Source organism: Lupinus angustifolius, chromosome LG07, assembly GCF_001865875.1.
Source record: "Lupinus angustifolius cultivar Tanjil chromosome LG07, LupAngTanjil_v1.0, whole genome shotgun sequence".
Taxonomy (NCBI): Eukaryota; Viridiplantae; Streptophyta; class Magnoliopsida; order Fabales; family Fabaceae; genus Lupinus; species Lupinus angustifolius.
Window position 1 is genome coordinate 12,695,480 of NC_032015.1, and position 14,815 is coordinate 12,710,294.

General features: G+C 33.3%; 1 protein-coding gene across 1 annotated transcript; it reads right to left on the bottom strand.

Moving 5' to 3' along the window:
• On the bottom strand, positions 1,183–4,196 carry LOC109352384 (50S ribosomal protein L28, chloroplastic-like). Its single transcript, XM_019594354.1, has 2 exons — positions 3,932–4,196; positions 1,183–1,586 (listed from the first exon to the last, which is right to left on the bottom strand). Exons 1-2 carry the CDS (start codon positions 4,125–4,127, stop codon positions 1,354–1,356), a joined length of 429 nt encoding a protein of 142 aa, XP_019449899.1. The 5' UTR covers positions 4,128–4,196; the 3' UTR covers positions 1,183–1,353.

A 14,815-nucleotide genomic window follows, 5' to 3' on the forward strand; every position in this document is an offset into this window, starting at 1 on the left:
ATTTTATTTTATTTTTTTTATTTTTTGGATACTCTATGGATAGTATTCTTCATGAATCCGAGCGTATCCATATCAGATACGTGTCAGACACCGACACCTGAGGGTGTTCAGTGAATCCATGCTTCAGAGCCAATATATGAGGCTCCTAACTAGTGGAGTATGAGATGATAGGTGTACATAATCATACCACACACAAACTACTGTATTTACTGAACTCACTACCAATGTGATGCATGAAGTTTCCCAATCTCATAATTCACTCACATGCTAGAAAACTCACTGACTTTTGTCACTCAACATTTACTCATTGTAACATGGTATCTGATGTTTAATGTTTAAAGACTGCCATAGTTAGATGAGTCATTTTTTATGTGCATGATGGGATTATGCTTGGATGGAAGAGCCTGCAAAAGAGTGGGGAGGAAAAAATATATGTAGTTTTCTCAGTTTTAATTTCTCAGTAAAGTAAGCAAATAAATTGATAAACCGAAACAAATCATATATGATTCAATTCAATTTTTATATATAATAAGAGCAAGGGCCAAACTAAACTAAACCAACTTATTTTACTCTGTTCGGTGTCTTATCCTCCCCTAAAATCAAACCAAGTCGGACACACCAAACCATAACCGTATTTCTCATTTTTCAAGAAAGTTAAAATTATATATTTTCAAATAATTAAAAAACTTAATAAATATTCAATCAAATTGTTCATATAAACACACGCTAAGAATGTCTTTTAAGAGGTCATTTTTGGTTATTAGCCAAGATTTAGCATTTTATCCTATAGATAATGAACTAATCTTTTTTGAGGTACATATCTATCTTTTTCAGCAAATATAGCTCTCTCTAGTACAATGAATGAAAATCATACGAAACCGTATATTATTTGACTAACTCATTGTTCATATTTTCCAGACCCATCTATAGGAAAAAACATATATGAAAAAAAAAAGATTAACTCCATCATGTTCCATTCCACTCCATCATTAATGTAGCAATCCAAACAATGGAACCTGCTAAGATTCCATTCCACTCCCCTCCATCCAATACCAGAAATCCAAACACAACCTTAAGATACTTAAGATGATAATGCAACTCATGGCCTGAACAAACAATCCCCATGTTTGTTACAAGTGTTATGAGGAGGTTGTAAAGATATCTTCATTTGTGAGATTCATGGACCAGAAAACTCATGATCTCAAGATTTAGTCCCTTTATCAATATATGTAGCATTTGACCATAGCCATTAGCCAGAATTAACCTTGGTCCCTAAAAAAACAGAAATCAACAAATAATACTAATGAACTTGAATTTGTTCTTTCATACAATTACAATCATAACAAAGTAATCTTATTTCTTCCTAAGATCAACTCCAGCCTTCTTTGCAACTGCATCAAGTCCATTCTTCTCTATGGTTTTTAACGCCTTTGTAGACAAACGAAGCTTTACGAAGCGCTTCCCGGCTTCCCACCATATTCTCTTGTACTGAAGGTTTACAAACTGCAATTTCTTTGTCTTATGGTTTGAAAAAGAAACTTTGTTGGCCCTGTTTGCTTTCTTTCCGGTGAAGGGGCACACTCTCCCTAAGAAATTGAAATCAAGGAACTGGAAGAATCAATCACCTGTCAACTTGTTTAATGCTTTACCAAAATGATCATTATCATGATTGCAGTTATAGCATGGTATTAGCAAAGTGTTATGCATTTCTATTATTCCTATCAATCAAATGAAACATTTTGTCGGCGAACATGAATTAACAAGACAATAATGTGTCACTGTAAAATGAAGCTAAAGCTGGAGCTAGAGTAAATATTAGTGCTAGTCATTTGTAACAAGAAAAGGTCAAAAAGATTATATATTAATCATCAAGCTACATGTTAAAAAGACTAAAACAAGCACGAGCGGCTATTAGGGAGCATGGCCATGCTCCATTGCTTGTTGGGAATGGAAATGGACTATTCAAGAGATAGGCCTGCCTTGTATAGTTGTATATGGAGATTGGGGTCCTTATTTTTATTTCCAGCTTGGCAGCTTTTGTGTATTTTTCATATACACTTGATACAGGTTTTGCCACATAAACCTATTCCTTCAAAGCTGAATCAATATCACATAGAACCACAACCATTTTCTTCAAGATAAAAAACACCTTTCTTAATCTATGCTTCGCTTTTAAACAAACAGTATATGCATTTTAGCACAGCAGTAATTATTGTATCCGAATAGTCCTATTCTAAATCTTATGTATGCAATTTCTTTATAGTGGCTTCTTAGCAAAGCATAGAAATTAGAGAAACTCTCCATAGTTGCTTCTAAGGTACACCTCCGGTGCACAGCTACCCTCTTTGAAAATAAGATTGGCAGTGTATCTAATAAATATGCCATCCCAGCCCCAAAATTTCAAGACACATAGATTGTGACAATTTAACTGGTTATTCTCGTGGCGTGTAGTTATACACCTAGGATGTACCATAGAATCCACCATTATCTATAAGCCTAATTACCAGTTTGAAACAATTTAATGCTAAAGTAAAACCTAACTACGAATCAACACACAAGTTAGATTTATGATTACTAGAGAGAAGATTGAAGTAGCTTCTATGGAAAAGAACTACGCAAAAACCATTTAAGATGGTTTGAGCTTGAAAGATGACAACCTATCCACACCCTACCCTAGCAAGAAGATGTGAAATTACAGATGATGCTACATTGCTACTTTACATAAGGATAGAGGGAGCCCAAAAATAAGCCACGAAGGAAACTTTTAAGAAGGATTTTTGATACATGGGACATCATTAATCAATGATACAAGACCAAACACAATGGTATAGTGGAAACTCATGTAGCCAACAGTGAATCCACCTTATAAAGTCTATTATTGTCTAACACTTTATAAAGTCCCTATGCATAATCATACCATAACACATTGATTGATTACAAAGCTGGATCCACACTGAATATCAACATTTTATAGCCACATATATAGTGAAAGCAAATCAAAGGGATTCAAAGGATGAAGCAACATTATGAGCATAGAAACATAATTCTCTTCATGTGGTAATCTCTTTTTCATTGGCTTCTATTGGATCCCAAAAGAAACCCAATCTATCATGTCAACAGTAGCGTAAAAATGGATTCTGATGTCAAGAATCAAAGTATCTAAATGATTAAGTTACTTTAAGATTATTCACTCTTGCTATATATACATTTCGCCTATGGTTTTTCTTGGTCTGCCTCTTCCTCTAAGAATTAGGCTAGCCTCCATTCGGTTTACTCTCCTTACGGGGGCTTCTATCGGTCTCCTCCACACATGTCCAAACCACCGAAGACACGATTCTACCATCTTTTCTACAATTGGAGTTATTCTAACTTTTTCCCTAATGCATTCATTTCCAATCATATCTTGTCTAGTGTATCCGCTCATCCAACACGACATTCTCGTCCAATGCAACATTCTAAGCCATTACGATAAATTCCAAAATTTCATTATGATAAACCTATACAAAATCCCAAGCACCCTGTAATGATAGAAAACAAAATTATGCCTCCATTTCAGCCTTAAAAATATCCTGGAAACAACATCTTCACTTGTGAGGATAAGGCTGCATACATCTATTTCATGCAAACCTCATTAGATGAGAACCTCGTCTAATTATCCACCCTTTTTATTTCAGTGTTAAAAATGAGAGCATGGTTACTAGGTTTGCTCAATAACCTTAACTACCATAATCAAATTCATCATTCCACATACCAAGTTCACCTCAAAAGAAAGAAAATCTTATAATAACAATATAATAAGTGACAAACCAGTTACCAGTACCTACTATACCACATTCCTAGTGACAAATTTCACACTAATAATAGTAAATAAATAAAAAAGTGAAATTGAAAGCAGAATAAGTGATATTAAGGAAAAGGGTATATGAATTACTAGCAACAGGCTTCAAAACAGGAATAATTGGAGAAGAAACAATGGGTGTGGCTGATTTGAGTGAAGGGTTAAAAGAGATTCTGAGACCGCTCAACTGTGAAGTAACGAAGGAAAGTTCCTTTGAAGAATAGGTGTTGATTTTAGTGAAGCATTGAGTGAAGTTGTTACCAAATGAAACCGCTGAAGTTGTCATCATTTCTTCTCTCTATTTTCTCTCAAGACAAGATTTTGAGCTAAGGTTTGAGACTTGGATGACACTACCCTATCCTCCCACTGTAGTAGTTTAAATAATTAAGATTCACATATCACTTCCAATATTATAAACAAATTCAAATTATTAATAAGATACTAATATTATCACACTCTTCATATATTATCAATAAGATATTGGTTTAATAGTAAAATATCACAAGATTATTAAAATGTCAATAATTTGATTAATGTGAGAGAGAAATATCTTTAGTTGTACTAAAAAACAATATCATACATTACCTTTTATTTCTTATAATATAATGGATTTTATGAAAATATATTATTTTAAAATATTTAATATAAAAAAAGACATTATCAATGTAAAAATATATTTATTGTTTATTTTTAATAAAAAATATTTATTATTGTTATGCAATGTGCTTTTTCCTTCCAAATTACTTGGTATTTTCAGCTAGTTTGAAAATTTTGTGTAATATGGACGTTGGTTGAATGTATGGTTTAAATTTATTTTTAGTTTTGGTAGAATGAAGCTTATGGTTTTTATCTATCTAAATAATTTATTATATTATAATTCTTGTAAGTTTTGTCTTTTAATTTTTCATGTTATCCGTCAGATTTTTTAAAGTGTAAATGTGATAGGTTGGAGTGTCACATCACTATTGCTAGCCTAGTTCTTATTAAGAAACAAATCATATTAAGAAACTTGGTTAATGATGTAAAAACTGTACTGTACCGGTCGATTCAATTAGAAAACTGGTGAATTGGACCCCTAACCGATACGGTATAGATGTTGAACCGACCAAGTATTAAAATCGGTTAAAAACTAGTGAACCGACCGGTATTTGACTAAACCAGCCGGTTTATACACATTTTTTTGTTTGAAAAAAAACTTAAAAACTTAAAAACTCATTACAAGGTTACCCATCTTTCCAACCATTCTTCAACACTTCAAGGCAAATGCTTCCAAGGCATACTTAGATTACACATTTTGGTTCCTAACATTTATGTGTAATCTTAGTGACATTTGTGTAATCTTGGAGTACTGTTTGAAGATAGGATTTGAGGAAAAAATATAATATCGATATGAGACAACTTTGACTCCTTGATGTTAAATGTTAAAACTCCAAATTTATTTGTTTTGTAGAGTGAGTTGTGAACTTGTGTCATTTATTTATTTTGCGGTTGTTAAGTGATACTCTTGGATTGATATATGTTTTGTAATTTAGAATTTGAATTTATAAAGACTTAAAGTTGTTTGTTTATGTGAATTTTGAGTAGATTATGAATATGGATTATAAATTTGAGTATCTACCTATTTTGAATTTTTTTGTTATAGGTTTGTATATATACAAATATAAGTATATATGTCCGGTTTAACCAGCATGTGGTTTAATTACTGAACCATCGGTTGAACCACTGTACCACTATACCAGTACCCTGACCGGTTTGATAACCGATATGGTTTTAACAACACTGAACTTGGCAAAAACTAGTACAATGAAAATTATTGCGAAAATAAAGTGAAAGCATAAAATGAATATTGTGAATTTTTTTTGTTATTTGATCAAGGCATAAGACTTTATTTATAGTTCATGAATATGTAACAAACTTACCTAAACAAACTAATAAAACACATGTGTAAAATATGTTACCTTTGTTCTTCATTAACACCTAAATGTTAATAGACTTCAGCTTGATAATTTGATTTGATAACAATGTGATGGATCGGAATCTCGATCATGATGTGATTGAATTTTCTCAATCACTTGATTATTTTCCTGGTAAATTTTTTTGATCATATTCCCATGGTTTTACATTGTTGAAGCTTCCTTGGTGGCTCCTGATCACAACATTCACTTTCTTGGCGTGAATTTCATACATTTTCTAGACAGCATTTAAAACTTCCCTTTACAAACAGGGTCTTGAAAACGGGTTATAATAATCTTCAAAGCATGATCACAATCTTGCATGACACTAATACTATAAATATGGTTGTTAGACTCCTTAAAATCTCCAAAAATTCTGAGTATCTAGCTCATCCTTGACCTCAAGAATACCTCAATGCTTTTCTTTGGCCCTAACAGTTTCATCTTTGTTGCACTCCATAATTTTCTAGCTGTCACAATGACCTTCGCATGTTACTATGCTGGAACAATTCTCAAAGATCTTTCTGATGTGACACACGGTTGGGGAGAAATTTCAAAGACTCTGATGTGCTTTAATTTTATCATTTAAGGCCTTGTAATATCTATCGTTCTGATGATATGTGTTACTAAAGTTGCCAAATCTGCTTTAGATAAAGCCTTGGCTGAAGATATTGATGGCATTACATCCTCTTCAGCATTACCAATTGTTGCAGAATCATCATGAGTTGATCTCATCCAATCTCTCATAATTAAGATAGATTCTTTTGGTGCAGAATTTGCACATGTATTGTTGTTTCATTGATTCTTGATATTCTTCTATTGAATTCTTTGTTGAATGTTGGAAGAGAAAGATAATAATTAGTAGAGAATGTGCAGCGGTAACCAAAGCCTTCATGACGAAGACTCTTATATCATATTGCGAAAATAATGCGGAAACATAAAATGAATAATGCGAAAATATTGCATAAGACCTTATTTATAGTACATGAATTTGTAAAAAATTACCTAAACAAACTAATAAAATATATGTATAAAATATGTAAAATGTGGTAGTTTTATTCTCCAATAAAAATGATGAAATAATGTTAAATATATTCTTGTTGATTATAATAGTAACAACATCCCCTGATTAGTAATATGTTATTACTTCTAAAAAAGTGGCAGACTACTTATATAAGAGGAGACCTTTTATGAGAATAAATATATGTTTGGCAAAGAAACTAACAAATGTTAAAGAAATATACAATGTTTGGAGGTATCTGTAGTTGAAACCTTTTTGAACAAAATTGTCAACCGTTCTTGCTAATAAAAGGAGATACTTAAATATTAATATATTGATATACTATTGATTATAAGGTACACTAATTATTAATATACTTAGCTATTATCCTTTATAATGTAAGCGTATACTAATTCTAAGCATATTAAACATTTTTATTCAATTTTTTTAATATTAGAATTTCAAATCAAATAAGCAATTATCCATGAGTAATATATACATTTTTTTTGTTATAGAAAAAAAAATTAAATCAATCAAGTCTTCTTTAGGAATTAAGCAAAATCATAGACATATTTATTTTAGAAAAATAAAAATTCTTAACTGCTCACTAGAACAAAATCATATACTAAAGAATCACTTATAATTACAATTGTAAAAATAAATTCAACTTCAAAAAACAACAAAACTAACTAGAAATAAATAAAAATTTCATATAGTATACCACTAATAAAATCAATACATTTAAAACAATGAATCTCCTAATGTAAAATAAACTTGATTTTTTCCTTTATTCATCTCCTTATATGAAATAGTAAAAAAAAAATTTGTTTAAATATATGATTCGGTTCGAGCGGTTCTTGAAACTCTAAAACCACAAATCATATTGATCTTAAATTGTTCATTCAAAAAAGAATTGAACTCGAAACTGAATCAAACCATATTTAAAAGAATCCATTAAAATAATACCTCTATTTTGATTGTATTATTGATTGTGAAAAAAATGTTTTTACAACAAAGAAAAGAAAGTCTTATATACTAATTACTTGACAAACCGGTCAAGTAACAAACTAACTACCAATAACAAACACTTAATGAATTACAAAGAAAGTAACTCTACTGCATAATCCATATCCCAAAAATACCTCTGGATGAAGAAGGCCCAATCAAAAAATCAAAGCGAGTGAAATGGCCTAAGACAACAAAGCTGATGCACAAGAGAATTGGCCTGATGCGCCAAATACCTTCTACGTGACTCGGTCAGGATGGAACCTCCCCACTTTCCTTTGCTAATGTTTATCCAAGAGCATTAATGTAGTTTATTACCCTCCCTCAAGCTGGAGAGTAGATATTAATCACTCCCATCTTGGATAAAATGTATGCAAAGGTTGAAGGCTCCAAAGCCTTAGTAAGGATGTCTGCAACTTGTTGAGTTGTGTGAATAGGTAGGAGATGATAAAGCTTGTTCTGCAGTCTCTCTCATGCCACATGACAATCAATTTCTATATGCTTGGTTCTCTCATGGAACACTGAGTTAGCTGCTATGTACGTGGCAAAATCATTATCACAAAATAACAGGGCAGGTTCTTTGTAAGGAACCTTAAATTCTCCCAAGAGATATATTGGACCTCACAAGAAGCAATGACAAGAGCCCTGTACTCATCATCAGAAGAAGATCTAGAGACGGTGTTTTGTTTCTTAGATTTCCATGAAACTAAGGAATTACCTAAGTACATACAAAAACTAGAGATAAAACATCTTGTGTCTGGACAAGTAGCTCAATCAGAATCAGTGTAGCCCTTGATGTGTATGGAAGAAGTAGTGGGATAAAATAACCCTTGTCCATGTGTTCCTTTAATGGTTCAAAGTGGGGTTGGCCATGAACTGAATTAATTGTTGGATGGCAAAAGTGATATCGGGACTTGTGTTAGTCAAATAGAGGAGCCTACCTACCAATTGACGATAAAGAGAAGGATTGTGTTGGATATCAGCAGGTCAGAATACAACTAGAAGGGGGTTGAATAGGTGTCGTGAATCACTTGTTCTGGTTTTCCTATATTTGCGCAAAACTAAAACAGACTGTAGTTAATCGATTATGTTTGAACTTAATCGATTAAACAATACTGAGATATAATCGATTATCCTGACACTCACACAAATTGATTCTTTGATTTCTAGTTCAATAAGTTACCGATTATTGAATCTTTACACAATTAATTGATTAACGAGATTACAGAAAGACAGTAACAGATTATAGCATGCAACTCATATTAACACAATAAATCAACAAAGTAAAGACGAAAAGTAAAGAGATTAGGGATTAGAAAAAGGTGCACAAAGAATTTTATCCTGGTTCATTTGCAGAGACATGTCATACTTTAACCGGCAGGAGGAGATAAACTATCTCTTGATATGAGGAGACTTTATTGGCATAAAATAATCACCAAGCAAATGGTGGATTATTGTCCTTATTAATTTTTAGAGTAAATTACAATAATATTCTATGAGTTTTAGTGAAATTACACAAATCACCATCCATTTTTTAAACCTACACAATTTACCCCGAATTATATACATACATCACTGACTATCCCTATAAGATATATAATTGCAAATTCTTAATCAAAAAAGTTGTGACACGTGTAACTAAGTGAAACACAATATGTTATATTATATATACAAGTCCAAATAGTATAAGAATCAATGTCTATTCTCTATTTATCATTATTTTGGTTAGTTACAATATTACATGAGTAATTTAAACAACTCCTTAGATTATTGATGTAGTTTGTAACGAACCAAAAATAATGAATAAACATTAACTCTTATACTATTTGTACTTGTACTCACAATATACCATATTTTGTTTACGAAATTACACTATCTCTCTTACATGGGTAGTTAGTGTAATATATATATATATATACAATTAAGGACGATTTGTGTAAATTTAAGAAATGGATAAATAATTTGTATAATTTTAATAAAACTCATGAGATTCAATATAATTTACTCTAATTTTTATTGTAATTAGCTTCAAACATACTTGGGATGAATTTTTAATGTAATTAGTATGACAGTTGATGAGTGCAATTTGGACTTTTTTATGGAATTACGTGTTCATAATTATGAGTTTTCAAATACATTAAATGTTATCCTTTTTGTGGGTGACACCAACATTAACTTTATGAAAATATTAGAGGTTAAACCTCAGATGAACCTTATTTAATTATCTTTTATGGACCATCAACCTTTACTAAATGCAATTAAATTTATTTTAATTTACTACTGAACATATTGTCTCAAATATGCTTGCTAGGGATCACTCATTTAAACACACTCTCTCTGAAGTTGAATGACCAACTTTGTTTTCTCGGCGACTCCAATGCATGAAGACTTGTCCTCCATGCAGGAACCTCCGGATGGGGGTGGCGGTGGTGATATGGCCATGAATGAGGAAAAAAAAAACCATAATCTCTTTCAAAGATATGGTGTTTGGTTCTAAGAAATCACCAGCCCCTAGACCCAAGATAAATCTTTTTCAAGCAAATTTGGCAACCATAGAATATGAAAATGGTAATCCGCATAAGCCAATGTTAAATATTGTTGACTCAGTCTTTGATGGTCTTTATGAACCATGGCAAGAAGCTCTTGTTGTGAGTCTTCTTGGCAAGACTATGGGATATTATATGATGAAAGATCATTTGACAAGACTCTGGTGATTGAAGGCAGGTTTTGAAATAATGGATATTGACAATGGATATTATATGGTGAAGTTTGAGGAAGAGGTAGGTCGTACCAAGGTGATGGATGAGGGCCAATGGATGATTTTTTACCATTATCTCACTATTCAGACATGGAATCCTGACTTTGTTTCTCCTAAAGCCAAAATAGAGAGAACCATGGTTTGGATTTGATTTCCTAGTTTAAATGTTCTATTTTATGATGAGAGCATACTCATGGCTTTGGTGGCAGCTGTTGGAAAACCTGTGAAGGTTGATAGTAACATTCTTGATGTGAGGAAGGGGCGTTTTGCTAGGATTTGTGTGGAAGTGGATCTTAACAAACCAGTTATATGCAAGGTTTGGCTGAAGGGGTTCTGGTATCATGTTGAATATGAAGGTTTGCACTGTATTTGCACTTCTTGTGGTTGTTATGGGCATCTAACCAGGAAATGTCAAAAGTCGAAGGTCCAATCAGTTCCTATTATCTCTGCTGGTCCACCTCTATCCACGGTGGTGCCACCGATTTCCCCATCAGGCACAACCAAACCAGCATTGAGAATCTCAGAATTAAATGAGGAGATAATGATAGCATACTGCATGGGAGATAAACGTGGGGACCAGATTGATGATCATCCGAAATAGTTACTTGGGGATTGGATCATCGTGAAGAAAAGATCCCGTAAAAATAGTAACCATCCTAAACCTAAGGGGTTTAGTGGGTTTAAAGGAAAGACAATTAATAACAATTATGAGTCAGAAAACTAAGCTTTTTCAATTTCAGGCTGCTTGGATTTCTCACCCTGATTATAGTGAGTTAATTAAGAGTACTTGGCATTCTTCTACTACAATGCTATTTTAAAAATGGGTAGATTCAAAGAGGAGTCCATTATTTTTAATAAAGATGTCTTTGGCAATATTTTTAAGAGAAAGAGAAAGCTAGAGGCTCGTATTGCTGGTGTCCATAAGCAGCTTGATATTTACCCTCATTCGGATATGATAAGGCTTGAGAGGGAGCTTCAATACCAGTATAATCAAGTTTTGGCTCAAGAGGAACTTCTTTGGTATCAGAAATCAAGGGACAATAGGGTCAAATTTGTCAACAGGAATACTAGGTTCTTTCATGCTCAGACGGTTATTCGAAGGAGAAGAAATAGAATTTCTGGTCTGAATATTGATGGTGTTTGATGTACGGATGATGAGAGCATGAAAACGACAGCCTATGCTTATTTCAAGAATCTGTTCCATTCTAATGATGTTTGTTATCCTCGCAGTTTGGTGCTCAATCACTTCCCCATGATTGGTAACGAGTTGCATGACTCTTTGTTATAACTTGTTTCCCTTGAGGAGGTCAAATCGACCTTGTTCTCTACGCATTCTTACAAGGCTCCAGGGCCTGATGGTTTTCAACCAATTTTCTACAAGACTTATTGGAGTATTGTTGGCAGGTATATTCATGATATGATTGCTGCAACTTTTATGAATGGTACAATTGATCTTGGTCTTGTTGATACTTTGATTGTGCCTATTCCTAAAGTTGATAAGCCAACTAGTTTGAAGGATTTTCGCCCTATAAGTCTTTGTAATGTTTTGCTCAAGCTGGTTTCTAAAGTTCTGGTTGGTAGAATTCGTCCTCATTTGGATAGCTTCATTGGCCCTCTACAAAGCAGTTTTATTCCAAACCGTGGCACTGTTGATAATGCAATCATTACTCAAGAAGTGGTTCATCACATGCATAAGAAAAAAGGTAAGCTAGGCTATATTCTTTTCAAAATTGATTTTGAGTAAGCCTATGATAGGATTGATTGGAATTTCCTTAATCTAACCTTAAAGGATTTTGGATTCCCAAATTCAATTACTACCTTAATTATGAATTGTGTTACTACTTCTTCCTTATCTTTAAAGTGTAATGGTGAAAGATTAGATAATTTTGCTCCTGATAGAGGATTGAGATAAGGTGATACTATGTCGCCTTACCTCTTTGTTATGTGTATGAAAAAATTAGCAATGCTTATGCAAGAGAAGGTCCAAGATGGTACTTGGAAACCAGTCAAGATTTCTAGAAATGGTCATGCTATTTCTCATCTCTTCTTTGCCAATGATTGCATTCTCTTCACTTAGGCTACTTCATCCCAAGATAAATTATTTAAGGATGTTTTAGATTCTTTTTGTAAGGCTTCAGGTCTTAAGGTGAATGTGAAAAAAACTAGATTCATAGCCTCTAAAAATGTGTCCAGAGCTAAGAAGAATAAATTTTCCTCTTTAACTAGCTTTCATCATACTACTAATTTGGGCAAGTATCTCGACTTTCCTATCCTTCAAGGGAGAATTAAGAAGAATGACTTTACTTTTCTCATAGATAGGATTGGCAGCAAGCTAGCTATCTGGAAGTCCAAGCTGTTAGGTAGAGCAGGTCGTGTGAATTTAGCTAACTCAATCATTGCTTCTATTCCAATTTACTCTATGCAAAATAATTGGCTTCCTATAGGTACCTGTGATAGATTGGATGCTTGTTAGACAATTTATTTGGGGTGGCAACTCTAATCATTGGGTCAATTGGAAAACTATCACTCAACCTAAAGTTAAAGGGGGCCTTGGCATTCGTACAACTAGGGAGTCTAATATTTCCATGCTTGGAAAGCAAGTTTGGAATCTTATTAACCAACGAGACAAATTGTGGGTTAAAATGCTTGACACTAAATATCTGAAAGATGCTAATGTTCTGACAGCTATGCAAGTTTTAGGTATGTCTCCCACTTGGAAGGCTATTGTTAAAAATGTTGATGTTATTAAGTCTGGCTTCAGGTATAGACCTAGGAAAGGTGCCATATCTATTTGGTATGATAAGTGGCTTGATGATGGCCAGTTATGTCATCTTGTTCCTTATGTCAATATTCAAGACTTTGAGCTTCATATAAAAGATGTTTTCTTCGATGGCTGCTGGCATTGCAATTTGCTTGCTACTCAGATTCCTATGGATATTCAATTACAAATGCAAAATCTTTTTTATGATGACAGTTTGGATGATGTTCGTATTTGGGGGAATGATACTCAGGTCATTATTCTGCTAAATTTGCTTTTCTTTGGCTTAATCAGCACAACGACATTTCGAATTCTATTCCCGTTCATTAGTGGTCCTGGATTTGGAAGCTTCATGTTCCTGAAAATATTAAGCATTTCTTGTGGCTTGTTAGTCATAACAGCCTCCCTACTAATGATTTCCGCACTTATAGACATCTTACTAATGATTATGTCCATTCTAGACGAATCTGGTCTTCTCTCCATCTATTTAATCATCACCATTTTTTTCTATGGACTTCTATGATTGGATTAGCTTCTTCAGTACAGCTCCTCATGGCACTATCTTTTTAGTGGCTTGTTGGAATATCTGGAAGGCTAGAAATGCAGAAATGTTTTCTGATTCTAGATGTCATGATTGGTTGCTGCTTAACCGCATTTATTCCTTACATGGTTTAATTCTTCAAACCTTGGGTGTCGGTTAGTAACAATAAACCAAGGGAGGTTTCTTGGGTTCCTCCAACTAATATCTATGTTAAAGTTAATGTGGATGAGAGCTCTTTTGGTAATCCAAGGCCTTCAGGTTTTGGCGGCTTGATTAGAAATAATGTGGGAGAGTGGATTTTTGGCTTCTCAGGCTTTTGTGGCTACTCTACTAACCTTCTTGCGGAATTGCTTGCTATTTTTCATGGATTGAAGTTGGCTTGGGATTCTGGTTTCAGGAACATTATTTGTGAATCTGACTCTCAAATGGCTTTGTCATTGATTGTCAAAGATATGGATATCTTTCACCCTCAAGCTGCAATCATTAAAGGTATTAAGAGACTTATTTCTCTTCCTTGGAGTTTAATTCTTAATCATACTCTGCATGAAGGTAATGAAGGTGCGGATTGGCTTGCCAAGAATGGTGCGGCTAGTGATCATCTCTTTCTACTTTGGGAGAATTGTCCAACTCAACTTTGCCATGTTCTTCTAGTTGATGTTGTGGGAGTTGTGAGATTGAGATCTTAGTTTTGTTTTTCTGTTTTCTTTGTTTCTTGCGGTATCAAAAAAAATATGCTTGCTAGGTTATTCATTTTAATTTTTTGGTTGGTTTAAAATAAAACAAAAAACAATCATTCTTAAAGTAATATAACAATTGACCTATAACCAATATCACTGAAAACTACTAATAGAGTTGCAAAATTTGCAACACCATTACTCTATAGAAGACATGGACAAGAAATTAGAATCAACACTTAATAATTAGAGGACCAAATCCAAAACATTCCATATATTAGGGACCAAA